General features: G+C 52.4%; 14 protein-coding genes across 16 annotated transcripts; 3 read left to right on the top strand and 11 right to left on the bottom strand.

Annotated features, from left to right (window-relative positions):
* Window positions 1-321: 321 nt before the first annotated feature.
* Window positions 322-2,643, top strand: LDX57_006455 (uncharacterized protein; the record flags this gene model as incomplete). Its single annotated transcript, XM_046088161.1, has 7 exons — window positions 322-381; window positions 449-614; window positions 678-918; window positions 970-1,127; window positions 1,185-1,236; window positions 1,285-2,527; window positions 2,596-2,643. 7 exons carry the CDS (start codon window positions 322-324, stop codon window positions 2,641-2,643), a joined length of 1,968 nt encoding a protein of 655 aa, XP_045944131.1.
* A 1,428-nt stretch (window positions 2,644-4,071) lies between these two features.
* Window positions 4,072-5,345, bottom strand: RAD52_1 (DNA repair protein rad52; the record flags this gene model as incomplete). Its single annotated transcript, XM_046088162.1, has 2 exons — window positions 4,072-5,111; window positions 5,162-5,345. 2 exons carry the CDS (start codon window positions 5,343-5,345, stop codon window positions 4,072-4,074), a joined length of 1,224 nt encoding a protein of 407 aa, XP_045944132.1.
* A 5-nt stretch (window positions 5,346-5,350) lies between these two features.
* RAD52_2 (DNA repair protein rad52) lies at window positions 5,351-5,644 on the bottom strand (the record flags this gene model as incomplete). The annotated part of the gene is made up of 2 exons (XM_046088163.1): window positions 5,351-5,597; window positions 5,640-5,644. 2 exons carry the CDS (start codon window positions 5,642-5,644, stop codon window positions 5,351-5,353), a joined length of 252 nt encoding a protein of 83 aa, XP_045944133.1.
* An 82-nt stretch (window positions 5,645-5,726) lies between these two features.
* On the bottom strand, window positions 5,727-6,056 carry RAD52_3 (DNA repair protein rad52; the record flags this gene model as incomplete). Its single annotated transcript, XM_046088164.1, has 1 exon — window positions 5,727-6,056. One exon carries the CDS (start codon window positions 6,054-6,056, stop codon window positions 5,727-5,729), a length of 330 nt encoding a protein of 109 aa, XP_045944134.1.
* Window positions 6,057-6,383: 327 nt separating this feature from the next.
* On the bottom strand, window positions 6,384-8,545 carry LDX57_006459 (uncharacterized protein). Its single transcript, XM_046088165.1, has 3 exons — window positions 7,512-8,545; window positions 7,083-7,429; window positions 6,384-7,012 (listed from the first exon to the last, which is right to left on the bottom strand). The coding sequence occupies exons 1-3, from the start codon at window positions 7,594-7,596 to the stop codon at window positions 6,506-6,508; spliced, it is 939 nt and encodes a 312-aa protein (XP_045944135.1). The 5' UTR covers window positions 7,597-8,545; the 3' UTR covers window positions 6,384-6,505.
* A 389-nt stretch (window positions 8,546-8,934) lies between these two features.
* Window positions 8,935-10,159, top strand: SCS2 (putative integral ER membrane protein Scs2; the record flags this gene model as incomplete). Its single annotated transcript, XM_046088166.1, has 7 exons — window positions 8,935-8,974; window positions 9,039-9,109; window positions 9,172-9,194; window positions 9,254-9,312; window positions 9,379-9,494; window positions 9,555-9,662; window positions 9,731-10,159. 7 exons carry the CDS (start codon window positions 8,935-8,937, stop codon window positions 10,157-10,159), a joined length of 846 nt encoding a protein of 281 aa, XP_045944136.1.
* Window positions 10,160-11,183: 1,024 nt separating this feature from the next.
* DES1 (sphingolipid delta(4)-desaturase family protein) lies at window positions 11,184-12,573 on the bottom strand (the record flags this gene model as incomplete). The annotated part of the gene is made up of 3 exons (XM_046088167.1): window positions 11,184-11,963; window positions 12,032-12,310; window positions 12,376-12,573. 3 exons carry the CDS (start codon window positions 12,571-12,573, stop codon window positions 11,184-11,186), a joined length of 1,257 nt encoding a protein of 418 aa, XP_045944137.1.
* A 134-nt stretch (window positions 12,574-12,707) lies between these two features.
* On the bottom strand, window positions 12,708-16,453 carry MAP2 (methionine aminopeptidase 2). The gene is made up of 7 exons (XM_046088168.1): window positions 14,657-16,453; window positions 14,448-14,579; window positions 13,771-14,366; window positions 13,438-13,701; window positions 13,215-13,376; window positions 13,074-13,160; window positions 12,708-13,014 (listed from the first exon to the last, which is right to left on the bottom strand). Exons 1-7 carry the CDS (start codon window positions 14,694-14,696, stop codon window positions 12,958-12,960), a joined length of 1,338 nt encoding a protein of 445 aa, XP_045944138.1. The 5' UTR covers window positions 14,697-16,453; the 3' UTR covers window positions 12,708-12,957.
* LDX57_006463 (DnaJ domain protein) lies at window positions 15,179-16,367 on the top strand (the record flags this gene model as incomplete). The annotated part of the gene is made up of 2 exons (XM_046088169.1): window positions 15,179-15,369; window positions 15,641-16,367. 2 exons carry the CDS (start codon window positions 15,179-15,181, stop codon window positions 16,365-16,367), a joined length of 918 nt encoding a protein of 305 aa, XP_045944139.1.
* POR1 (porin) lies at window positions 16,454-18,184 on the bottom strand. Of its 3 annotated transcripts, XM_046088170.1 has the most exons (6): window positions 18,030-18,184; window positions 17,897-17,930; window positions 17,719-17,807; window positions 17,615-17,645; window positions 16,938-17,440; window positions 16,454-16,869 (listed from the first exon to the last, which is right to left on the bottom strand). In XM_046088170.1, the coding sequence occupies exons 1-6, from the start codon at window positions 18,075-18,077 to the stop codon at window positions 16,720-16,722; spliced, it is 855 nt and encodes a 284-aa protein (XP_045944140.1). In that variant the 5' UTR covers window positions 18,078-18,184; the 3' UTR covers window positions 16,454-16,719. The 3 variants fall into 3 exon arrangements, with proteins under 3 accessions (XP_045944140.1, XP_045944141.1, XP_045944142.1); XM_046088171.1 differs by having other exon boundaries at window positions 16,938-17,645; XM_046088172.1 differs by having other exon boundaries at window positions 16,938-18,184.
* A 644-nt stretch (window positions 18,185-18,828) lies between these two features.
* ASN1_1 (asparagine synthetase) lies at window positions 18,829-20,369 on the bottom strand (the record flags this gene model as incomplete). The annotated part of the gene is made up of 3 exons (XM_046088173.1): window positions 18,829-18,871; window positions 18,945-19,049; window positions 19,114-20,369. 3 exons carry the CDS (start codon window positions 20,367-20,369, stop codon window positions 18,829-18,831), a joined length of 1,404 nt encoding a protein of 467 aa, XP_045944143.1.
* A 3-nt stretch (window positions 20,370-20,372) lies between these two features.
* On the bottom strand, window positions 20,373-21,125 carry ASN1_2 (asparagine synthetase; the record flags this gene model as incomplete). Its single annotated transcript, XM_046088174.1, has 6 exons — window positions 20,373-20,587; window positions 20,652-20,687; window positions 20,743-20,778; window positions 20,838-20,863; window positions 20,929-20,979; window positions 21,100-21,125. 6 exons carry the CDS (start codon window positions 21,123-21,125, stop codon window positions 20,373-20,375), a joined length of 390 nt encoding a protein of 129 aa, XP_045944144.1.
* Window positions 21,126-21,521: 396 nt separating this feature from the next.
* On the bottom strand, window positions 21,522-22,991 carry hus5 (E2 SUMO-conjugating protein UBC9). The gene is made up of 4 exons (XM_046088175.1): window positions 22,678-22,991; window positions 22,426-22,586; window positions 22,330-22,353; window positions 21,522-22,196 (listed from the first exon to the last, which is right to left on the bottom strand). Exons 1-4 carry the CDS (start codon window positions 22,710-22,712, stop codon window positions 21,943-21,945), a joined length of 474 nt encoding a protein of 157 aa, XP_045944145.1. The 5' UTR covers window positions 22,713-22,991; the 3' UTR covers window positions 21,522-21,942.
* LDX57_006468 (putative G-patch DNA repair protein (Drt111)) lies at window positions 22,992-26,068 on the bottom strand (the record flags this gene model as incomplete). The annotated part of the gene is made up of 5 exons (XM_046088176.1): window positions 22,992-24,161; window positions 24,222-24,314; window positions 24,373-25,109; window positions 25,180-25,593; window positions 25,678-26,068. 5 exons carry the CDS (start codon window positions 26,066-26,068, stop codon window positions 24,066-24,068), a joined length of 1,731 nt encoding a protein of 576 aa, XP_045944146.1. The 3' UTR covers window positions 22,992-24,065.
* Between the last annotated feature and the right edge of the window lie 185 nt (window positions 26,069-26,253).

Genomic DNA, 26,253 nt, shown 5'->3' on the forward strand with positions numbered 1-26,253 from the left:
AAACTTTCACTTAGAGAATTATCGTATCCAGCCGGCCTTCAGACCTGTGTCTCGGGGCCTAGGACTCCTAGCTTTCATTTACCTTTCCCACAAGGCTCACTGTCTCACATCACACGTTTTCGCTCTGCGTTTGCCCCGTCAATCATTCAATTTTCTTACCTCACTTGCTCACGTGTCAGCAATCGTCTTTGCTTCTTAACACTTTCACTCGTTTCAGACCTTCCCTCTACTCTCTCTTCACTTTCTTCCTAACATTGAGGCTCGCATTACTTTTGGGTACTCTGATCCATCTTCATCTCTTTGGTCATCGAAGAAGACACAATGAGCCCGGAAGATGAGAAAGCCGCAAAACGCGTAGAGCGGCTCAAGCAGCTGCAGATGGTAAGCCGATTGCATAGGTCTTTCATGATCACTTGCATTTACTGGACTCTGACCATGTCATCCACAGGAGGACCTTGGGTCTGCTAGACGAGAGTTCATTTCTACCTCAGACATCAAGAAAAGAGAGAACGTTTCGTTACAATTCCTGGAGGCAGGTCGAATGTCAAATGTGCGGGGCACTGAAGCACAGCGACAAGCCGAAGCCAACAAGGAACAGCTCTCAGCATGGTCCAGTAAGTACTCTCACTCTACACCCAATCATGTTGGCGGTTCTCGTGGCTAACACCTTGGGAAAGACATCTACAAAGGCATAGGTGACACCGAAGATTTGGAAAACTTGGACAGCCTTCTCAGCGGGCAGACCCATCGGTTCCAGTTAAATGCTGCCATTCGCGGAGACAATGTTCAATTCTACACACAAGGAGTGGGAAAAGGCAAATCTGCATCGAAGTTGGCGCCAAACCCTTCGACGCACGCAGGAAAACATACCGGTGTGGTGGCATCCAAAAACCACCAGCCCTTTGGAACTTTGGCCAGGTGAGTTGCCTACTTTTGGTCTGATAATGTACGCGGGCTTATACCTTGAAGTACTGGTACTTCTGCTGGAGGCAAGAATCGCGAAGCATTCCCGAAACAGATCACTCTAGCTCGAAAGCCTTCAGTGAATATCTTGCGGAATCCTAGCAGCGAAAACCAGAAAACCAGAGAAAGGTTTGACTCGCAGAATCACTCTGTAAACAAAGGAGGTACGTCATCGCATGAAGTTGGGAAGAGTACCAGAGCTAAGTGCTTTCTCCTCACAGCTTCAGGCTACAAAAGACCACCTCCTGCTTCTCTGAGGACCAGAAGACCAGCGTAAGTCTTAGTCTTTTACCCAGTTTTCCCATCTGATCCCAGGAACAGGCCCGAGTTTGTTGGGGATATTTGTTCCCCAGCAAGTTTCCTGGCTGCGTCGCGCAGTCTCTTGAATCTCATCCCCGTGGAGACTGCATATGTTGCTAGTGAAAGTGCTTCTAATGATCATAGTGGCGAAAAAGCTCCCTCAAGCACTAAGCAGCCTCCGCAGAAGAAACTGTGCACTTCATCGGGCTTGAGTGAATCAATTCAGCAGCCTGCGGATGAGAGGAAACCTCATCAAGATCTATCATCTAAGCTGTTCGAAAAATATGTCCTTCCGGGCATGACTTCACCAAATCATACGATCCATGGGGCTCATGATAGCAGAGCTTCTACTTCCCAAAAGAAGCCAACTACCTCCCTGAGTGATTCAATTCATAAGACCAATGACGTCAAACCGCACCCTATGCAACCATCAGGGCTAGTCCTCAAGCATCCCACGAAAGAGCAGGCTACTTCCCTAAATCGCTCAGTCCACAGTCCGAAAGATGGCAGTGCTGCCGATTATTATACCCCTTTCCACTCCCAGGCAAAACATCCCCAGAATGGGTCGCCAACTTCCACGGTTCGCTCGAGCGGTACTTTCCAGGACGAGAAGACCACTAATCAAAAAAGTTCACAGGAATCAGCTGCAAAACCTCCCGTGAAGGTCCGACTGCCTTCTTCTTCAGACTATACGGTTCATGGGCCTCAAGATGACAAAGCTTACTCAACACCGATTTCTGAGCCAGTCATAAACCCAGAACCGAATACAACCCCAATACCTCCCAAAGCTGTACAAACTGCAGTGCCAAGGGCAGCGCCCCAAGTGTCTTCCAAAGGCTCTATAAAGCCACAGAGGGAGATGTGCAACGCTAAGAGCACCCAAGCAACGCAGGAAATACTTCTCGACGTTAACATCACGCCCTCGAAGGGCTCCACACAGGATGGCAATGGGGATGATTCCTTAATGAGCCCTTCATTTCAGGACCTGAAAGGTCTAGATTTTGCGCCACCCTCGCAACAAGTCCAGACCCCAGAGCATGAGCAATCGCAACCGACTCCGACAAGACGGCTTGACTTCCACGTTGTTTCATCCACGACAAAGGAGAGCGAGCCGGTCAAAAGTGATGACCAAAAGGATATTATTGAAGTGCTCTGTCAGCTTATGGAATCAGCAAGCCTCTCGGAAAAACAGAAAGAAAACCTACAGCAATGCAAAATTGAGCTCGAAAGCAAGATCTCGAACGATCCTCAGACGCCGACACCTGTACGCTTTGCAACTCATGGGTCTCAGGAAATCAGTCAGTCTACAGAAAACACGCCTACCCAAAATAGATCTTCAGTATTAAGTCCTGCGGCCGCAGCGTTTGTTCCACGATCTAGTTTCAATGATCATCGCTCGCCGACGCGCAGTAATTCAAGCGATTCATCGCACCATGCGGTACCTGTTGAGAAGGAACAGCCGACAAGGCCACCCGTGTCCAAGTCAAGTCTCATTGGCGACTGGGACTTGCTGCCTGGTAAACATGGTAGACGTGAACGTATGGGAGACACAGCAAGAAAGGGTATGTCTTCCGTCTCACTCCAGTATCATTCCAGTCGTAACCCTCATGCCCGACTATTCGGACAGCTACCCACAATGACCTCAGTAGATACAGATACTGTGAAATTCGAAGTTCAACCCCGCAGGCTATCTCATCGGAAATCAACGGATGCATCCGGAGGCAACAGTACACCCACGACTCAGACGTCTGCCAGCAAAATGGAGCCCCCCTCCTCACCTGTTACCAGCAGCATTATCTTTTGTCAACGACGCGTTCCATCAAAGCCTGTTCAAATGGCAAACAATTTGCAGCAGTCTGTTCATGCTTCGTCATCGCCTGAACCCTCATGGTCAAACAACTTGGAGCAGTCTATTCATGCTCCGCCAACGCCTGGACTCTCATGGTCAAAGGAGAATATAACGCCACACACATGGTAGGAATCAATCCATGCTATGCACGAGGATTAAAAACTTAAGTCTTCTTTCAATGAAGCACTGGCGGTGTCAATCTAGAGACGGCGCGACTCCTTCCGATTGTTTTCTCCAAGCTTGACCCTTCTACTTTCGGATGTTGATATGACTAACGATGTTCTGAATCATTCCCTGGCGCAAACCGGCATTTCCTTCATCTTCATGATCTTTCCTCTTCTATCATGCTGTTGTGGCTTTCGTCTTCTTCTTCTTCTTTTTTTTCCCCCTCTTGTCCGGACTTGCGAGCGACGTCTCAGTTACTTTTGTTGCATTCTATGTATTCACAAGCGCATTCTCCTCTGTGTTAACGTTCAATGATCATCTACTTTTCCACCCACTGAGACGAGAAACATACGGGGGGGAAAAGCATCCAGTGGAATGATGGGAAATTCATGCATGTACGATAGGGCTTGGTCAAAGACATGGTTCGTTCTCTAGAACTAAGTCATTGCATGTGTCTAATATCAATGATTTGTTTCCCCCTTGACTGGATAAATAACGGTCAACTTCTTGCAGTGCATCACCCCTTCCTTGCATGCGCATATAGAAAATAAAGATACCACTTCAGGGGGTAAGAGGAGAAGTTTGGGAAAAAAAATAAACACAAGGCCAATCGATGCAAACAAAAGTTCAAGTAATATTAACAATACTGCAAAAAAAGAAACCATTTCCTTGTCCTGGTCCTTGCCCTTGCCCTGCATCCTGAACGCCGAGTCACCATTCAAAGTACCGGAAAAATTGACAATCATCACATAAGGCGGTTTGGATATATTCTCTTATCACCCATTCATCTCTTATTATCTCTGATGGGGTGGTTGGGGTGGTTGTTGTGGCGGTTGTTGTGGCGGTTGCTGTATTGTAGAACCATCGGCCATTTTTACCCTCTTAGGGTCATTAATGCCATTGGGAACAGGCCCGCTGCCGCCTCCGCCGGGGTGTGTTGCGTTCGTCACGTCCCCTAGGGGAGGCCGCTTTCCGTTCATGTTATGGGGCATGCCCTGGGCCCCCATGCTGGCCCCGCTTGATGCTGCTGTTGCATTGTTGTTGACGCTGCGTGGGTCGATGTTGGGTCGCGTCAGTGGGCGATAAGACGAAGTTGACGGCCCTCTACTCATAGGGCTACTGATACCACTAGCTCCGGGGGCGCCAATCCTTCGATGTGCGTCCGTAGAAGGATTCACAAAGTCTCGGGTGTTGTTAGTAGATGGCGAGGCCGCTGCCAGCATAGGTCGCGAGATTGGCACGCTTTTGGTGTGGTCGACGCCCGCGGTTTTGCGGATGGAGGGACTTTCGGCATGAGGATCGAAGGCAGGCGCGGCATTCGCCGTATTGTTCGGGTTATCCCGGAGCATGTCGACTGCCCGAGCGGAAAAGAAACCAGCAGATGGAGCGGGTGAGCTCCCAGGAGGAAGCATGTCTTGTGGTTTGGTTTCATTAGATAGTGGCCCCGGTTCTCGTTTGATCGGCACTTGGCCACCTGTGCCGGCTAAGGCGGAGGCTTGGTTAGGTCTATGTTGGCCTGGTGGTATGGGCCTTGCATTGGTAAAGTTTTGTTGCGGATTTGGGGCCGCAGTGGGAATGTTTCGAGCATTGAGTGAGGGTGCAGGTATTTGCCTGGCCCCGGGTGCTGGAAGAGGCCTTTCCGGTTTGGAAGGTGTCACGACCGCTGAATTAGGCTTTACCGGAGGCCGGGCGTAGTTCCCTTGCGGTCCGCGGTAGGCATTTGGTCCGTTTAGGGGGGTGGGAGGTTGTTGGAATTTCGTTTCTGGGCCTAGCACTATTTCATCCGGATTCCCATTCGTAGCCTCGCCGAAATCAGCTTCATCAAATAGATCACCTATTGTCATTAGCAAGTATAGCTTGTCTAGGGGGCTCTGTCTTGCATACTTCCAAATTCCCCGTCAGCATCGAAAGCTGCGGAATCCTTGGGGCTATTAGTCCTCCCAGCATTCACAGGACGAGGGGGAAGATCGTCATCTTCTGGGGCTGGTCGCGGTTGCACGGGTGCCTTTTTGGCCGGGGCATAGTCGGGATGCCGATGGAGATCATCTACGTCCCATTTCGCCTGCATAGATGTTAGGCAAAGGTATGCAGTGTACCTATGGGATGAACACATACCGGTGCGGGCTTCACTTTGGTAACTTTCGAGACATAATCTTTGTCATAGACACAATTTCCCAAGACGTTACCAAAGTTTCTCAGCGCACGCTTAAGAGCATCAGTGGTTCCTTCTTTCTTGGCCTTCTCAAACGCTGCAGCCTTGCCCTTGCAGTTCTCGATGTGACCGTAGCCGATATCCTGGAAGTAGTAAACACGTGAGCTTCTGGTTCGAGCAAGGCAAAGCTGCTACGATGAACAGGCATACCTCATGATAGGTTCCGTCTTTCAGAGAGACCCTAACTATTACGGATAACCCCAAGCTGATTTTGCCAGTATGTTGGCTCTCTTCCACCTATTCAAGGTCAGCATGGAGGTTCCCAAAGCGGTCGACCCCGCGGGTGATTGCCACGAGACATACGAAATCGATCTGAATATTTTGTATCGAGCTGGACCAGCCATTAAAGCCGAACACTTCATTCGCCAGATTGATGCATTTGTCGGCGGACAGATAATGCACCCTTTGTCCAGCCGCCCCTGGTCTCGACGAGATGTATTCAGGACCCAATTTCTTATCTAGGCGTGATTGCAGTGTAGCGATTTCTTGAGCCGTGTATTCGTTCATGCGTCGCTGAGGTTCCTCAAAAGGGTTCCCGGTAGTAGATCCGTTTGCGTTTGGCATCATGACGCTCTTTGGACCACCGCGATGTTGGTCACCAACGCTACGGACGCGGTTAGCTCTAATCAGAGTCGGGGTTGCTATCATGGGAAGAGGGGCCTGTGGCAGACTTACGCGGGCATAATAGCAGTACAGAGTAATTTCCACGATAATAAATCATCCAATGGTGTTCGGAGGGAATTATATAGGAGAGATGGGTGAAGTGGAGGAGAAAGCAGGCAGCTGTTGAGGCAGACGCGTGCAGGAGCCGATAGCGACACGGCCTTATCGCGACATCACGTGCACTGTCGTCACAACCGCCATCTCCCATTTAACAAGCATTTGCCAGGTGCTATTCCAAGGGAAATTTCATTTATTTCTCAATCCAAACTGTCTAAACTCTCTTCTATACTTGTCAATATCATAGCAAATGTTTCATTACAGCTAGATGTGATGTAGGCCCACCGCAGCTAAGATCACTGGATTACGAGACTAGCGCTGGGAATGAGACCAAGGTCCTTAAGAGATTCTCCGAAGAACTCCTGGTCAAAAACCTTCCTTGGGAATGTCTGCAAGAAGCTCTGGACCTGGACACCGTCCTCCTGCTCCAAAGCCGAAGCAACCTCGAATAGAGTGGTGTCCACCGGGAGGGTCTTCATGACGTTTCCTTTAGAGGTCTGGAATCGCAAACGAGTTTCCGTGTACGCCGAAGCCGGTTTGGACGCCACGGGGCCAGAGCTTGTGGGCAAGGAAGCAGCTGCCGGTTGAGCAGGAGGCGCCGCACCAGCTCGTTCTGCTCGTTCCCGCTCGGCCTTCAAACGCCGCTCTTCCTTGTCCGCCTCAATCTTGGCCTTGACGCGCCGTTTGGCTTCGATGTCATCCTGCTTCTCCTTCTTCTTTTTGGCCGCCTCCTTCATTTGCTGCTTTCTCTGGAGCTCCTCCTTGGCGTCCTGTGATTCCTTGTTGCTCTTTCGTCGGATTTCCTGTGGTAGAAAAGGATGTGTGAGTGGCTGTCATCGCCTGGGAGAAGTTTGCCTGCACGTATCCGCTTACCTCGTTTCTCTTCTTGTCGGCCTTGTCTTGTTCAGACTGTCCAGCCCGCTTCTCTGCCAACTTCGCCCGAAGCGCTTCCAATTTTGCCTTCTTTTCCTCCTCGGTCAACGGTGCCAGTTCTTCCGTGGATTCCTCGAAGTCGACGTGCTGGGTCTTGGAGGCGTGGAATTCGGCCTGTGCATGGCTTCGGAACTTCTTGCCACATTCATTGCAAACCAGACTTCTCGCTTCTTCGCCAGGCTGCAACGGGGGACCCTCCTCCCCGGCATCATCGTTGGCTGCAGTCGCTTTGATCTCTTCGATTGATTTGTCTTGGTTTTGTTCGAGCCATTCGAGCGCACCTTGCACTATTGGGGGTGGTTCAGGGTTAGTGAGGGTTACTCATACGAGCCAAGTCACTGTAGCAAACGCTGATCGGGAAGTACGTACAACCACCACTCTTGGCCACGGCCATCTCTGCCCTCTCCTTGTCAAAGCCCATCTCAATGAGCTGGTCTAGATCGGAGGAGCCCATTTTGCACTGCACTCGATGATGTCGGTAGATGGAAGGTGAAAGAATGCGATCGAGACGTGACGCTTTGGGGTGCGGGGTAATATATCAAGCGAGTGCTTTGTCCAAAAAATGCAAAGGTAACTGTAAAAACAAAGTGTTTCAGTTTAAGGGGATAATGTGAAGGTACAAAAAAGAGGCAAGGGTGATCGGTCGAGGTAGAAATAGTAGAGGTGAAGAGATTCGAACAGGTGAGCTCGCAGGTGACGTACCGCTAGCAACGATGGAACGAGCGGGAGGACCCGCACTGCGCTGAATCTACGGAGAAGTATGAAGTAGTGGTACTTCTTTCTACGAAAGACGCCAGATTGCTTTGCGGATGGTAATAGTCCTGAAGCATTACTTTGAATCTTAAGAGCATAGCCAGCCAGCAATTACAAGGAAGAAGTCCCCAACGTCCTCTTCGATTGGTCGCATTAGGTCATATTCCAAGGGCTCCGAATACCAAGATCTCATCGCTTGTAGATAGTCATTTGAAGAGACCATCCCCCACTATCTGAGTAGCTGATTGAGTAATCCTAATAGCATTGAAACAACTACTGTTAATTATCAACCACGTGGAACGGTTGTTCATGTTCAGTGAGGAATAGTTCGAGTGGGTGGTCTGGGTCTATGAAGCTATCATTTAGGCTAAGGGACTGGCGCTTATCTCACCAAACCAAATTAGCCGTTGAGAAGCGACTCCAGCTGATGCAAGATCCCCATCACATGTACTGTTTAGTGCCCCGAGTCTTTGGTTCAGGAGTCTCTTAGAAAAGGTTCCGAGGATGTGCACCGGTGGATCCCGAGGAACAATACTCCGAAAGGGGAGATTTGATCTGGGTCACTTTGAGCGGGTGGGATAAATTTGAGACATTGAACAGGAATGTCGAGACTGAAGACAGAGTGAAAGACGTGTCTCTTTACGGTCCTGAGAATAGTGAGTGAGAAAGAGAAGTGAAGACGAAGCAGCCAAAAAGGAAAAGGGAATCCTCGTGATGACATCACCTGACCGGCGGCCCTGTGACTGCTGAGTCAGCCAGCGTCGACACCTTCGACACCTGAAATCGCAAGACGGCCAAACGACTCTCAATAATCACGATTCCCCTACGTCTTTCTAATAATAAGCTGGTCGGCCGTGTTAATATCCCTCCCATTATCCACTCTAGTCTGGCCGCCCTTCGCCCGCTTAAATTGTTCCCCACAGCGCGCTCCCCTCTGTCCTCAACCCTTGGATTAACTGGTCTTCTCTGGCCACTTTGTTTGTCCGCGCATCCCTGACCCTTTCGCGCTGCTGCCTTCGCCTTCGCCTTCGCCTTCGCAATGTCTATCATCCTCGACCCGCCTGAGCTGGGCTTCCAGCGTGAGTTCTGCCCGAGAATCATGGCCTCCCTATCGCCTGGAACACTCGGACTGATCAGACACAGGGCCCTTCAACCGTGAAGTCTGCCAGGTCCTACACCTGAATAACGAGAACGCCGAACCCGTTGTGTTCAAGGTATGGATGGCCCAACCCCCTCAAAACATTGATCGCATACTAATCATGGGCTCTGGAAATAGGTCAAAACCACCGCACCGAAGCAGTACGCACCGATTAACTCCCTCCGTTCCGATTGTTGGATGACAACTAATCACCCCCTAGCTACTGTGTTCGACCGAACTCCGGCCGCATTGAGCCTGGAAAGAATGTGGAGGTCCAGGGTGGGTTGCTCTTTGGCAAATGTCATATCTTTTCCCGGTGACAATCTTGTTAACACTTCTATTCAGTCCTTCTGCAGGCTATGAAGGATGAGCCTGCCAACGATGCCAAGTGCAAGGACAAGTTCCTGGTCCAGACCGTCGCAGTTACCCGTGAGATGGAATTCTCGAATGTCACCTCCATTGTACGCCAATATCCCCGAACTATTGGATCTCGCACACGTGCCATTCTAACTAATGCATAGTTCGAGAAAGCCTCTAAATCGGCGATCCAAGAGCGCAAGATCCGTGTGAACTGGTTGCCTGTGGAGGACGCTGAACCTGCCGAGCAAGGGGCTGAAGCCAATGGAACCGTACGTTTCCCCGTCCCACGCAACGTGCCCAATCTGTATATGGATAAATGATTGACCATATGCTACAGAGTGTCCCCGAAGACGAACCCCCCGCCTACACTTCCCCTAACGCTACTTACGAGACACCCGCTGTGGGCTTGACCAGCAAAGCCGCCAACGACACGTCACCTATCCCACCGCCGGACTTTAGCGACAAGCCCAAGCGCGAACTCCTTAGTCCACAGACTGAGTCTCCTGCCACGTCTTCGAAAATGGCCACTTCTCCGTCTAGCACCGACCTGAAATCGCAACTTGCCGATGCCAACTCTCAGATCCAGAGACTTAAGGACAGGCTCGCGGACCAGGGGCTCCGGCAGAGGAAGATCCCCGGCGAGACCGAGAAGTCCACCGCGCCAGCTTTGCAACAGCAATCCCAGCCCGTCGAGGCGGGTGTGCCGGTGCAGGTGGTTGCGGGCTTGTGTCTGCTAAGTTTCCTGATTGCCTACTTTTTGTTCTAGCCACCGATCGCTTCCTCACCCCCTTTTTTTTCCCTTTTCATTCTTGTTTTCCAATTCACTTCTGCAAATTTCCTCTATTGCCTAGTACCCATTTTACTCTACAGACCAACTGTATTCCCTTCTAAAGTGTTTCCTTTTATCTTCGTTACATGCTAGCATCAGCATCGAGTTATGTCTTGATCGCTTCTTTTTCTATTTACTGTCTATGTGCCCAGCTCATATTCACTTTCCTCTCGTTGTGGCTTCTCATTTCCTTTTTTCTTTCCTCCCTTTTCGCCTTATTACGAGATGACCCAAGTGGGAGTAGCGAGTCCACTTCCATAAATACGATTACCAAAAAACACCCAAATTCCTCCAGAACTTCTCAGACGCTCTGTCTGTATTCTCATGCCGTTGTCGTCCGACAGGTAATCAGTATGCCACAGTGTGTCTGCAGTGCTGCACAGGGGATATGAGATCTGTGTTGGTTGGATTCAGGTCCAAGGGTTCTGTTCTCATCCATCCATCTTGTCTTTACGCTTCGACTTGCCATGGCTTTGTTTTTTCCCATAAACCTCCCCCCCCCCCCTTCGATGTGTTCTGTTTCTTTTGTGTTTTTGCTTCCCAACAGCGAGTAAATTAATGAGACGAATGTCTGCCTGCGTCAACCCGGACACGCCGGTCACTTATGATGACGCTAGTGAATGTTCTATTTATTTATTTATGTATGTGTGTGCGTGTGTACTTCCCTGTCGGTTTCTACTATTTGTATGATGCTATTAGCTTGTATTTTATGTTGTTTGCGTGCATTTTCTATTTCTTGTCTGTCTGTGTCAGGGTAGTATATTTTCAAGAGAAATCTATGAGTTCAGCGCGCAAGAAAATTGTCAGAAGTACAGTACATCAAATCATTCTAGTATATTTTGATACATTCATTGCCCATATTCATATCAACAAGACCCCGGGCACCAAGGTAACAGACCATATCATATATTGTAACAGATGGCGAAGAAGAGGCGAGGCAGGAGATTAATTACGAGTACGTTCAACTCTGAAGCTCGCTCTCCTTCCACCCATCCCCTGACTCGTCCGGACCAGCCGACGCGGCAGATATGCCCTCACCACCACGACCACTTTGGGTACCGCCTCCGCCGACGACTCGACCGCCCTGAGCCCGCTTCACGCGACACCACATGCCAACGTTCTTGTCCAGGATGAAGGTCCAGATCACCCACACCCAGCTGTGGTGGCAGGGCAGCGGCTCGTAGAATTCCGCGGCCATGCGGTGCAGCGCATACAGCTTCGTCCAGGGGATGGCGGGGAAATCGTGGTGCTCGTTGTGCAGGCCGACGTTGTAGGTGAAGATGTTCAGGGGGCCGTAGTAGGAGTAAGTCTCCGGGGGTGGCAACGAGTCGAGAGGGTGGGGGTCTTGCTTCTTGTTCTGTTTCTGGTACTCAATGGACTCGGTGCCGTGTTGCACCTGAGAGAAGAAGTAGTGCTCCGCGATGAAGTGCCCGGCGCAGGGGTGCAGCGAGCCGGCGAGGAAGGAACTGGCGATCAAGTAATAGAATGGCTGCAGAGAACCGCCGCAGAGCTTGGTGAGGGCGAAGTCGAAGGATAGTTGCACGAACAAGTTCACGAGGTGGATGATGGTGAACGGAGGGCTGTAGACGAACATGGGACGGAGGGCGTAGAAGAGGATCTGGAAGGTGCAGAAGAAGGCTTTGCCCAGGAGAGAATCGAGGAGGAAAGCCTCCACGGCCGTGGGAAGATCGGTATCCAGGCCAGTGACGCCGAGGGACTTGTGGTGAGTGAGATGGTAGGGCTATCGGACGGAGAGTCTACATTAGCACGAACCCTTCAGGTCCTTCTAGATTGCAAGCCATCACTCACCCGGAACGCAGCACTGTAAGGCACTCCAATTGGTAGATTGGCAAAAATGGCTAGCAGGCGGTTGGCCAAAGGAGATCGGAAGGCCAGGTTGTGAGAGATCTCATGGATAGCCAGGAACAGGTTCTGGTTCGCCGTCGCACCAATTATATACGCCGTCGCGAGGAATTTCCAGGACAGGATAGACGTATCACGAAGCAGATATGCGCAGCAGATCTGCAGTGAGACGACGCCCAGTACCACATACTTGGTCAGCGGTTCGGGTCCGCAGAGCTTGGTTACCTGTGTAGAAGGGAAGGCCGGTTAGAAAGGCTAGCTATCGGAATCCATTGGACGGCAGTATGTACCTCGGGGTGGGCTTTTATGATGGCCTGACGTCTAGACCGATGCGGTTCTTCCGTATACGTCCAAAAGAAATGATCATCGACAGCGGACGTCTCGGGGGGAGGGACTCGGGGAGAGGGCTTCTCATCGGCAGCGGAGCCCTTCTTTGCGGCGGACACGCGGAGTTGCGGTGTGGGCGCCGTAGCGACGACGGAGGGCATGGTAAAATGGGAGGATAGGGGGAACGGCGAGATTGAGAGGATGAGGAGAATCTACGCCATCGACGGGAGGTGAAATGGAAAAGGGAGAGCGAGAGAAGGCCGAGAAAGCGGAAGAGGGTGGAGTGATCCGAGAGTGCTCTGATTAATCGCCGCAACGTGAGCCTTCCGGAGTCACGCTTTCCACGTGGGGCTACCCGTCGCCACGGATGGGCCGATTTCAGGGCAGTTTCAGGGCAGTGTTCAAAGTGTTCTTTTCTGTTGTTTCTGTAGATACTTGATGTGGCATTTGCTTTTGGGAAATTTATACTATAGACAGTTCGTTCATAAACATCTCGCTTCATTGAGTATATCCATCCAGGTCCTCTTCATCCAATGAAGGCCTACTCAGTAATCGTCTCCACGACTGATCACTTCCTTAACGTTGGGTCGAAGGACAATGGTCTGCATCGATGGGTTAGTCCACACTATGAGGGTCAAGCAAGGAAGAACCGAGGCCTTACATGTTCATATTGGGCTGTGTATGAGCCCTTGATATCACACAAGGGCGGGTAGTCCTGGACAATGCCGGATGACACCAGGTTGTTCAACTGAAAGACATCGTTAGTCGGTCGCATATGCATCAATCCTCAGTCTCAACTTACCCCGAGGAGGTACTTGTCCTGGCCCAGTCGATCGAGATACCGGCGGCAGAAAGGCAGGGTGCCGAAGTTCTTGTTGATCACATTCAACAAATTCTTGGCCGAGGACAGACGCAGCGGCACGGGCTGCGCGTTGGGGTCCAAAGCATAATGAGAGGTTTCCATCTGGAACAAACTGTGTTAGTCTCTCTCGAAATCCAATGGACACCAGGTTCTTCCAACTTACATCTTCTCTCACGTAACCCTTTCCGGTACTACCGAAGGTTTCGATGGCAAACACCTCGCCTTCCTCCATCTTGGTCTGGTCTCCGCCCTTCACGATGGGGACGCTCTTGCCACCGTGAATAATGTGCTGGTCAATGTTATGACCGTTGAGGTTCCTGATACATTTCACAGGATGCATGGTGCCGTTGAGTTCCACCTCGTAGCTTTCCATGGCCTCCTGGATGGCGGCACCAATATCGCTCATACGGACGTCAATACCCGCCTCCTATATCGAGTCGTTAGTTTGCAGAGTCCCTGGAAGAACAAGATGCAAGGGCGTCCGGGATGGTCATACGCGAATTCCAGTGTTGGTGGCATCCTTGACGGCTTCCAAAAGGGGGTCATACACCGGGTCAAAGGCAACGGTAAAGGCACTGTCGACAATGCGGCCGTTCAGGTGGGCGCCGAAGTCAACCTTCATCACATCACCCTGCTGCAACACCATCTTGTTGCCCGCGTTGGGGGTGTAATGGGCAGCGCAGTGGTTGATGCTCAAACCGCAAGGGAAACCCATACCACCCTTGAGGTTGTCACCTTCCTCAAGACCCTGGTGGCCGGTCAAAGCACGCACGGAGTCCTCAATGCCCTCCGCAATCTCCGTCAAAGTCTGGCCTGGTTTGATGTTCTTCTGCGCATACTGGCGGACCTGACGGTGCACCTCAGCTCCCTGGCGGTATTCCTGCAGGAAATCATTGTTCATGCGGTCGAGGTAGCGCTTCTCCTCGTTGGTAGTTCGGTAAGAATTTTCGTTCTTGTACTCGACAATCTCGCCCTCGGGGAATTGGTTGTTAGGGAATAGGTTGGCGACGGGGACCCGCGGAGGCGAGCTCTGGACCTTGGCACCACCCTTCTTCTTCTTCTTGCTCTTGCGCTTCTTCTTTTTCTTGGCAGCTGGGTGGCGGATAAAGAACCGGAATCAGCACATAGCGGGGGAGGGGAAGAATCGATCGGGGGAGCGTCCGACAAACATACCTCCGTTGGCAGCGCCTTCGGCAGCAGGTGTTCCATCATCAGCCTCGTCATCGGAATCATCGTCCGCCTCTCCGGCTTCAGCTTGACCGGCGGCGGGAGCGTCGGCCTTTGCGTCGCCGCTCTGACCGTTCACTATAGGAATCTTATCAATTGAAAAATGTTCAGAATCGAACGGGTGGGGGAAAAGAGGGAGCCGCATAGCCACTTACGGTCAAGCTTCTGCAGCTTCTCGCTAGCCTGAGCAGCCATGGTTGTGGAGTGGTTGGGTGTGGGCAGACGTTGAGGGAGCGGAAGAAAGAAAAAATGAGGGGAAAGCCGAAGGAAGAATCGGGATTTCAGGCGCCAAGACTGACTTAATCAAGAGTCCGACTGTCTATACTTCTCGACATTTTGATTGCACCCGTTTAATGGGCATCTAGTGACCGATTCCATTCTACATCTCGGATTTTCTGGAGTCTACACATCTCGTCTGCCGTGATCATAATTGACCCCACCGAACACTCCCCTTCCCCTTCCTGAGCCGGGTGACGCGATCCTCGATTCTAAGGCAGCGATGACGCAGGGCCGATCAGCGGAATTCCACTCCCTCGTGCCTCGTTGCCTTCTTGCCTCAGTCTCTCCTCCGCTTTCGCTCTTGCTCTCGCTCTCTATCTTCCTCTCCCTGTCTCTCCCCCCTCTATTCTTCCTTTCCTTCTCTCAATTCTTCAATGTGAACCCCTCTCATCTCCGGCATGCCCTTTCCCCGCGTGACGACCGTCCCTCGACTACGGATTGCCCCTCGCAGTAGTTGTCGCCATTCGCCTCTCCCCAAGCTCGCAGCCACCTTTTCTACCACCGCCTCCTTTCGCTATGCCCACCGAGAACCCAATTACTATGACATTCTCGGAGTACCGGTGACAGCATCGGCCTCGGAGATCAAGAAGTGAGCGCCTTAATCCTCCCAGCTTTTTGTACTTGACCTGCCCAAATTTGGATCTCCAAGTGATCATCGTCGAAGAAGCATACATACCTACAGCTAGCTGTATCTTATCTGATCTCCCACTATTCCTCCACTACACCACTCTACTTTCACACCCAACCATTCTCCTTCACTTCCCCCATGGATAGCAATCCAATCCCAATTGCAAGCGAAACATAGGAAAAGAAAAATGAAATCCTAGCTTTTGTCAATTCTAACCCCTACTCCCTACCAGACAATTCTACTCCCTCTCCCTCCGCCACCACCCCGATCGCAACCGCGACGATCCCACCGCCTCCGAACGCTTCGCCCGCATCTCCTCCGCCTACAATGTGCTCGGCAACCACACGAAACGCGCCACCTACGATCGCGACCACGGCATCCTAGCCCAGCACATGTCCTCCTCGACACACAGCACCGCCCACCCCGGTCAACACCCCATGGGCAGTCACAGCAGCTACGGCGCCAACCTCCATAACACGGGCGGATCGTACGCCGGGTCCCGACCCGCCAGTGGCCTGAGTAAACGTCGCGGTCCCTTCCGTGGCCCGCCGCCGAGTTTCTATGCGCATGGGGGCTACGGGAATCGGAAACCGCCGCCGGGGGCCGGGGCGGGAGCGGGAGCGGGAGCTGGGTTTGGGGCTGGGGCGCCAGGAGGAGGTGGTCGTGTGCATGAAGACGATCCCACGTCGTTTATTGATCGGAATCCCGTGTACCATTTCAATGCCCGTGGTCACTACCGCACGCAGACGGCGGAGGATACTCGGCGGCAGCAGCGTCGGTCCCGCGAAATGGACTCTGCGTTGAATGAGCAGCAGATCGGCACCTCGGGGGACTTTGTGATGCGGTTCATCATCGTCTGTGGCATGCTGGTGGTATCGGCTGGCGTGGCGGGAATCACTCGATCATCCGGGGACGAAAAGAAGGCACGCAACGCCGCTGCACGTCGGAAAGATGAGTAGGTCTTCTCGGCATGCCTCATTCACGGCACATGATGTTTGTTCACTGTACATAGATTATATATAATCCACATTTAGATTTCTCAAGTATAGTCATATAGGCTGTCCCTCTAGCAACAAAGGAAATTTAGACTTGATTGATATACAATTATCGTCCACAACTACGATACATGATTAAATAGAAATGACATTCAATAACGACCCACTCTCTCCAGAAAGTTTCCTCTCGTCAGGACCAACCAGAGCGCAAACGTGACGGCATATCTAGCTATTATGTATGTTTCAAAATCTGCGACCCACGGGCTACACGAAAGGCCTCAGGAGTGAAGGGGGCGCCAATGGTATTTGGGCACATTTAAGCCTCGAAGGTGAAGCTGCCGCCAACCTTGTGGGCAGCCTGGTTGAGGTTCTGGGTATCGAAGGAGGCACCGAGGCCGAGGGTGACACCGGGGCGGAGGAGAACGTTGTAGGCCAGAGCGGCAATACCACGGTCGTTGATCTTGGCCTGTTCATCGCATGCGATTAGCCTAATCCCGGGGGGCAGCTTGCCGATGGAGCGAGAAAATCACTTACCTTAGCGAAGGAAGAGGGGTCCAGGCGGTACTTGCTGGCAACCTCAAGGCCGACGGAGTTGCCGACCTTGGAGTCCCAGGTAGCCTTGGCACCGGCCTCGACCTGAGCGTTGACGCGGTGGTAGTAGCTGGCGGCGAAGACGGTCAGGTTGTTGCCGGCGGTGATGGCAGCGGTGTACTGGGGAACGCTGTAGCCAACGGCAGCGGAGTACTTGGTGATGGCGGCCTTCTGGACGTCATAGCCACCCTCAGCACCGACGAGGAAGCCCTCGTGGCCCAGGACAGCGTCGAAGTTGGCGGAGGGGCCGTTGAGCAGGTCGAAGAAAGCACGGGCGTGCAGGTTGGGCTGCTTGAAGTGGAGGTTGAGCTTGGCGCCCTTGGACTGCTTGGCGGGCTGGTACTGGGTCAGGATCTCAGCCTTCAGGCCCTTGGCGATGTTGTTGTCCAGCTCGAGCTTGGTGTCGAGGGCGTTGGCGGTAGTCCAAGCCTGGGTGAGGGTAAGGCCTGAGCGGGGACGGAATATTAGCCTGACTGCATGATCACTTATCCTTGAGGTGAAAAAGAATAGGAACCGCTTGGACAAGACATGACCACACGAGAACATGAGTTCCATGGGTTTAGGCTCGCGCAGCGGTGTGCAATTGGGGTCGGGTGGTCTGCGTCGTAGGGGGCGTTTACCGGTAGGCTTGTCGACGTATTTGGCCTCAAGCTATTCGCAGAGAGATCTGTTAGAGACGGTTCTGTATTGCATCTGGTTGGTTGGATGACCAGGCTGGACTTACAGTGCCGGCAATGGGACCCTCGTGGGCGGACTTGCCCTTGACGTTGAAGGTGACGCCATTGGGGGCCTTGGACTTAACCTCGAGGCTGGCTAAATTGGGATTCCGTCAGTTGAAAGGCACTTAAAAGCTGAAAATCTCAATCGCAATGGCGAGCGAGAGCGGGCGAGAAGATGCATACCAGCGCTGGTGTGGTAGAAATCCTTGTTAAGGAGCTGTTGCGTCGATTGTTAGCACGAAAATCCCTTCCCGAGGAGCTGTCCTCAGCCAAGGTCGACAGCACGCAAGAGGACTGGGATTTCAGCAGGGCATACATCATTGGCCGCCTTGGCGATGTCGGAGAAAGCAGCAGGAGCAGACATTTTGAAAAGAGGGAGGGACGTTAGGGGGATGACGTCGAATTGAGAATGGAAACAGGAAGGATGATGGAGGAGGGAAAAGAGGGAAGGGAAGGAGAGAAAAGCGATGGGGGAAAGATGAGGTTGAGTCGCCAAACAATGGGGAAACCCACGGGAACTGGTTGCCGCTCTGATTGGCTGCCGCCCAGCCGCCGGCAAAAGCCGCAAAGTCCCGTGACGTCGATGCCTGGGGCCAGCAGTCTGACTCAGCCGTGCACTGGGGCAGCCTTTGGCATTGACCAGCGGTTTGTTGTCTTTCTCCATACTCGTGCTATTCTCCTTTCCAAGTCTCTCGCTTTGACCGCCGTTCCACTTCCACCTGTACGGTGTATACTGCACAGCCTGACCTGGCAGACCAGAACCGCAGGTGGTTCTCTCCGGTATCCATGGATTCCTCGCCAACCCGGCCCATGATCATCACCACCAAAGAACTCAAATTCAGCTTACTAGTTTACGAGGGCCGCTAATCATGGCCAAGGTTCATAAACCTACTTTGGAAGGGGTTTTCTTATCCCCTGGATGACCTCATGGAAATAAGGGAAATTGATTATTTTGATTTCTCGGGAGACCAGATGGATCTCATCCGCATCTATCCCGATAACATAACGCTTTTTTAGGCCCCCCAAATTAGGCTCTCGGGTAGTAACGAATCTATGCATGCTTCTATGCCAAAAATCCAAACCCCAAACAGGATGTATCCCAACGTTCATACAGTTTACTCGGCATCGTCGTACTTGGCGTTGTGGGTGGAAATGGCTCTGGAGACGCAACAGTCAGCAACTACAGACGAAGAAAGGGACAGGAGTTAGAACCGTGCTCTTGAGCACTTACCTTCCACTGGGATCGGTCTGCTTCGACCACTTGGGAACCCAACGTTCGACTGTGCCGGCACAGTAGGGCGGGAAATGCTCGTCGAACATCGTGCGGTACCAGTACCTATTTGAAGTCAGTCAAGTCCGCTCTCGTTACTAGCGTGGTCCGGTTCAGATCGGCAACATACGCTTCCTTGGTGTCGGGAATGTCGTTACCCCACTCGGGCTTGGGGTTCTTCATCATCTCATCGGTCACCTGCTGCTCGGCCTGGTCCTTGAGACCGTCGATCCAGCTGTAGCCCACGCCGTCGCTGAACTGCTCCTTCTGGCGCCAGAGGATCTTCTCGGGCAGGTAGGGCTTGTTGTCCGGCTCATCGGTGGTGTCGAAGGCCTTGCGCAGGATGTACTTTTCGATGCGGTCTCCGGTGATCATCTTGTCCTTGGCATCCGTACCCATGGTAACCTCGAGGAACTCCTTGTCCAAGAAGGGCACACGGGCCTCCAGACCCCAAGCGGAGGTGGACTTGTTCGCGCGCAGGCAGTCCGCCAAGTGCAGGTTCTTGACTCTCCGGACGGTTTCCTTGTGGAACTCCTCACGGTTGGGAGCAGCGTGGAAGTAAAGGTAGCCACCGAAGATCTCGTCGCTACCCTCTCCGCTCAGAACCATCTTGACACCCATGGCCTTGATCTTCCGGCTGAGCAGATACATGGGAGTGGAGGCACGGATGGTGGTAACATCATACGTCTCCAGGTGGTAGATGACATCCGACAGAGCGTTGAGACCGTCCTCAATGGTGAAGGTGAAGGCGTGGTGCTTCGTTCCGAGGAACTTAGCAACCTCGAGGGCCGCTTCCGTGTCGGGGGCACCGGGAAGACCGATGGAGAAAGAGTGCAATTGCTGGAACGTAGTGACGCTGGACAATTCGTTGCTGTCGTCAATACCAACCAGTTCCGAGTCGCCCGTCTGGTTCGCGAGCGCCTTCTTGGCGGCTTCTTGCGAGCGCAGGTTTTCACGCTGGGCAATCGAGGCAACCAGGCTGGAATCCAGACCACCGGACAGCAGCACACCGTAGGGAACCTCAGCCATCAGACGCTTCCGCACGGACTTCTCCAAGGAATCACGGATGACCTTATAGTCGACAGGGGTGGAAGGGATCTTCTCGGCGTCCCACCAGCTGGGCTCGAAATACCGCTTCATGGTGCCGGTCTTGGAGTCATAGACGTGACCAGGAGGGAAAGCCTCGATCTTGTCGCAAACGGGGTGCAACGACTTCAGCTCGGAGCCGAAGAAGACGGCACCGGGAGTCTCAGAAGACCAGCCGATGTAGAAGCTGGTGATACCGATGGGGTCGCGCGCGGCGATGACGCGGTCCTCCTTCTTGTCATAAAGAACCCAGGAGAACATGCCGTCCAGGTGCTTGGGGGCATCGAGGCCATGTTCCATATACTAGAGCTCATCAGCTTTTTGTTCTGCATTTCTCCACCTGCGCCTCACAACCTCCATCGCACATACCAGAGGGATGATCACTTCGCAATCCGAGTGGGTCTTGAAGGTATATTGGGTCTTGAGCTGCTTTCTCAAGATACGGTGGTTATAGATCTCGCCGTTGACGGCCAGGGCGAGGGAGCCATCGTCGTTGACCAGGGGCTGGGCGCCGGAGTCTATGTGGCAAAGGGTGTGTTAAACGAGCAAACTCGGCAGCGGGTCTCTTGGCATAGTACGTACCGACACCAACGATACTCAGACGCTCATGGGCAAGGACTGCAATCTCAATTAGCTAAACCGAGCAAGCTTGTTTCCTTCGGGACAAACTGACTGGTTCCCTGAGGGCTCTCGGAGATGAAGTTTCCACCTATTGTCGTTCGGTTAACATGCAACGGCTCCGGAATACCGAGCACCGGTATGACTCACTCCAGTCGGGACCGCGATGGCGCAAACTGAAAAGAACAGACAGTCAGTACACGAAATATGCGACGTGGCAAGGAAACAGGGGAAGACTTACGCCTTGGCCATGCGCAGGGCCGTAGGCTTGAATTTTTGCACATCAGGATGACTGTCGCGGATGATGGTCAGCTCGAAATGACACTATACTAGAGGCGACCCTCCTCTGCCCCGGAATTTCGCGGGGGTTGACCGAGCCTGGACAAAGAGGAAGAAGTGAAGTGAAACATACCGGTGACACGCGAAGATACCACACATGCTGGCTACAAGCAATTGACTGCACAGAAGCACAGAAGTAGACAGCAAAGATCCGCGGGAGAGGAATGGAAGGGGGGGCAAAAGAAGGTTGGAATTAACTAAGTATGGGGGAGGGAGCCAGCGAGGGAAATTCTGGTTTAAATTGTTCGGCGGGGCGGGAATCGAGGGGCGATTTCGGCCACAAATCTTTCGACTGACTCACCGATAAGATAACCGCTCCCGGCAAGTCCCCACTGGGAAGCCTTCAGCAGTGAATCTGTCCATGCTTTGCGATGACTTTGCTCAATTGCTTGTAAATCATCAGTTACAATTGGTCGTCAGTCCTCTACGCCACTCCGGCACGCAATGTAGTCTACTACGGCCAATTTGTGAACGAACCCAAGGAAAAGAAAGAGCCCTAATGGAACCAAAAAAGATCATAGTCTTCGACGCCTTGCTCGTCCGCCCATTTTAGTTCATTATAAACTCCTTGCTCGCTAGAAGAAAAGAAATAAAAAAGATGTTCCATCGCCACGAAATGCGATATGCAGCTTGACTGATTCCCAATGACGGCAGTACCCCATAAGTGAGTTGTCTTGCGCGCAATCCTCCCAAGAATCACCGCTCGCAGGTCCCCGACATCAGTCCGAGATTCGACCGATGTCGACACAAGAGTAGTAAGGAAAGAGTAAAATGCAACGTGACATCTAACAGAAGATGAAGAAGATGATGATGATGGAGGAAAAACGACAAGGACATAGGAGAGGATATCATGGAACAGAAAAGGAAAAAGGAAAATTAGCGCATGTCCATTAATCTGCAGTCCCCGCTCCTTCTCTTAATGCCCTGGGTTCTCCTTCACGATCTGCTTCACTTTGCTTTCATAGGCCGCCCGGTCCCGTCTGAACATGTTGTAGGCTTCGGCCTGCGCCGGCGATTCGGGGTTGGGATCGTTCAGGAGCTCTTGGATACCGATCAGAATTTGCTTAATCGTTATGGCGGGTCTCCAGGCCTCTTCCTCGTTGAGGATCGAAAGACAGACAGTGCCGGAGGGATAGACGTTAGGGTGGAAAAGCGGAGGGTTGAATTTGCCTAATTGCGACAGCGCAGATGGACATGGTCAGCTTCTTTCTCCTAGACAGGCGCAAAGTAGATGAAGATGAAGGCGGGGTTTTGGTTTTGCTTGGGTTTTGCAGGTCATGACCAGGGACTCAGCAAGACGTACATTTCGGAGGTTTGGTGGGATACTCTGTACGGAGAAAGCGCCGGATTAGTCTCTGCTCCCAAACACATCGCCACCTCAGACCAGGCAAGAACTCACCGTCGGGGAAAATGACGTCCAGCTTGAACATTCCACCCTCCCAGATCGTATCTTTCTTTCCCGGGATTCCACACTCCCATTTCTTCAGGTCCAGGACACCCTGGGCGTTGCGGTTGGGTTTCGCATAGAAGCCGAAAGGATGATCACGGCGCCATTGCTTCCTGTGCGGGGTCAAAGTTCGCGATTAGCGCCTGTAACCAGGCCGGAAATTGGAGATGATGCGACGGGCTATGGCGCGAAGCTGCTACGTACCTCTCCTCAGTCAGGCGGTTTTGACAGAGCGACATTTTCGGTGGCTTCTTAGCTTTCCTTCGCGACGAGGGGTTTCGAGACCTTAAGAGGGAAGGAAGATGGAAGTAAGGTCTTAGAAGGTACAGTAGTGCGACAATCGAAGGGGATGGAAGATTTGAGAGGGAAAGATAAGTGGCAATGAGAAAATATGAAGAAGAGGACAACCAAGGAAAGAATACTATCTAGTGAATGCAAGAGAAGGAAAAGCGCAAGCAAACTGTGACGACACAAGAGAAGTTGGAGGAGGAATTGAAAGGCTGCCCGGATGTACAGCGGGTTGGATGCGCCACGGCCAATCACGGGTGGGCCAGTCACCTGATCAGCCCCCGGTCACCTGCAGTTATGAACAGACTATCCACAGTCACGGAGAGTGTTAGTAACTATGAACTATGAACTATGAACAACTTATTGTACGTGGGGAAAGTACCCTGCCTCCCTTTGTTTGCTGTCCCCATGTCTTTGTGCGATGCCACAAAGGAATCAATATGAACCACACCTCCGATGATGCGGCAATCTATCAAATAAAGACTCGTGGACAACAACAGGGCGAATCCCAGGACAGGGCTTCCTTGTGGGTGTTGGGCATCTTTGGGAGCCCGTTGCCCTACCTTTGAACAAGTAGACTGAGGCGATCGCATCGCCCTAATATAAAAGCCCAGAGAGCCGTCCATGTCATACATGTCCCATCTCCCATACTTTTCATGGAATTTCCCTTATCCTACCAAAGCTTTGTTCTACGTCCATAATCATAATTACCGTTCCACCTCCTAGTTCATGTAGAGCGGTACAGCACGATCGGAGATTTGCTGCAATGTGCCATGCAATTATCTGGTATCATGCCATTTGTTCCCACACAACTCGATGCTATAATTCGCGCATTGCATGTCAGAGTATCCTCCGCACGGGCTATAGCTGTCCTGAACTCAGAATGTGGGAAATTCCCATGATCGGCCTGTGTCGCGAGTGCAAGATTCACAGGTCTCAAAAGACGAAGCTGTTTGCCCTGATGGCAGACATGACAGACGGGCGATCTTCCACAACTACAAGCATGCACGAAAGAAGCCCAACCAGCTCCCCGACCAAGAGTGATGCATCAGTCCTCCGCTGTACAAATCGTGCTGTGGACGAAGAGATGGATCTCTTCAACGAAATCACTTTTTGATGGTTGGGATAGACTGGACTGCCTGGACTTTCTTCTTTCTTGCTTTTCTGGGAGGGGCAAAAATATTTGGGAGAAAGCGATGAACCTTGACGAAATTTGTTGGAGTCATTTGGCCAAAACTGTGATGAAACAATGCCATTGATTCCAATGATCAGTTCCATGATATCCACTTCTATGCTATGGTCGGTCATTCATAGATGCCCTGCTCGAATTTCTGCGAGTCGAAAAACCGAACGGTGATGGCATTGCCGTTGAATATTCGTCCTTCTAGAGCATTCACAGCCTGACCAACCCATTTGTCAGTAACAGAAACACAATATCACTACAATGTCTAATGACTTACTCGTAAAGCCGATAGCTGGTTGGTGAATTTGACAAACACCGGCACGGGAGGACCCGAGCTGCGAGAGATGTAGACTCGTTCCACATTGCCGTACTGAGGCAGGTTAGATCCAAGAAACACTGCGTGAAAGGACTGGGTAAAAGCATCTCACCTTCTCTGAGCATTCTTCGCCGATTTCCTGCATCAAGCCGCCCTCCTGGTTACCCTCCAGCTCGGCCTCAAGGTCCATGCCATCCAGCATGCCTTTCATAATGATGACCTCGCTCATGGGCCCAAACTTGCCCTCGTCTTCTTTCTTCCTCGCGCCGCCGATGATCTTGCCCCTGCCAGCAGGTGTAGCAAAGCCACCGCCCTCCGAATCCGGTCGTTTCTTCTGCTTTTCGACCTTGACTTGCAACGGATTGACAATCCCGGAGCCTGATGCGCCCAATCCAGAGCCCTTTGTCCAGCCGTATTTGGCCAGGAGTCGTTCGGCGAATCCTTGTTGTCCAGGCCGTAGCGATCGCTGACCGTCCCCTTCCGTTTCGTCTTCTGCCGGTTGCTCCTTCGCAAATACTTCCTCGAGCTCAGCCTCCGAAGCAGGAATGTCCTCCGGAGGGGGAGGTAGGCTGTATCGGACCGGAGCACGGGATATCGTCGCTGAGGCCGGTTGTAGCGCGTCCAGGGCCCGAGGAGGAGCTGGTTCCGCCGTTGTCTGAGGGCCGGCGGACATCTGCAGCCGTCGCAGGTAGGCTTCCTCTCCTGTGGGATCATCCGGCACGTGAGCAGCTGGTTCTGCAGGTGGAGGGGGGACGGAATGATCGGAGACGCGGCGTTCGAGCGGTGGTGCAGGCGGATGATCGTTGAGATTCGGGGGAGGCGCAAAGTTACTCGGAGGGGCGAATTGTCCTATACATTATCAGCCTTCGACACATTCTCTCTCTCTCCCAGGAGCGGAGCATAATTAGTATAAGCGCACGGTTCATCGGTCTCTCATAATCATCGTCACTCAGCGAATCCCGACTCCGCGATCGCGCCATGCGATGTGCATAGAGGCGATCCTTCCACTCCCGGACCTCGGATATCTGCTCATCGCTGTGCTTGTATCCTTCATAGTTATTGGGGCGTGACGGATCGTAAATATCGTCCCAGTTCTGCATCATCTCCTGGGTATCTCGGTTCTTCTTGCGCTTTTTGCGCCCACCGCGCTGTCGCTTCGGACCGGCATAGAATCCATTCACATCGTCATCCTCGGTCGCGGCCCAGTCTGCAAGAGACGTCTTGACCGGGGCGTTCGCAGCGGGGGGCTGTGAGGTCTTGGGCAGATTCGGTTTCGCTTTAGGTTTCTGCGCGGAGAGTTGTGGTCGTTTTGTCGGTTGGAATCGGAGAGAGGCTGATATCGGTCGAGAACGAATACCAGTGAGCAAATCAACGTTGCGAAGGGAAGGCTGTCATGTAAGGGAGAAATAGTATATACCAGAGTTCAACTGCTGTTGCTTTTTGGCCGTCGATTCATCCGTCGGCACTTCGCCCTCGGCAGCTTGCTTGAAGACCACGGGAGCCCGTGAGATCGTACCGGGAGACGCAGAGTCGGCGGAGGGATCCAGGAGGTTAGCATATAGAGATAGCATGCCCCCTGGTTTTGAGGGGGTAGAGTCGGACGTCATGGCTGCATGGACGACAATGGAGATGCGATCTACTTCGTGGTTATCGGCAGTCAAGATGGATTGGGGCTGGCAACGAACGCTGGGTTTGTGCTGTTTGTCCGGTTTGCCTGGTTTGCCGTTGTCCGCTGACTCAGCCACCGGGGGACTCCACTGCCAACGGCGCCAAGTGGATTCGCTCCGTCCTTCCTTAATTACGTGCATTCGCTCGTGGAAAGACGGAAGCTCAGTCCCCCTGGCTCTGCACTCCGCGGAGGAGTCCGGAGTCACCGCTGTCCCTGGGGCAAATGAATAATGATTAAATAAGGGAGTCGGTGTCAAACCAACAATCTGGTAGCCTGACTCTGAATCTCTTCTTTCCTCCTACTGACATGTAGTTTCTACCACTT

This window comes from Aspergillus melleus (genome assembly GCF_016097325.1).
Source record: "Aspergillus melleus strain CBS 546.65 chromosome Unknown contig3, whole genome shotgun sequence".
Taxonomy (NCBI): Eukaryota; Fungi; Ascomycota; class Eurotiomycetes; order Eurotiales; family Aspergillaceae; genus Aspergillus; species Aspergillus melleus.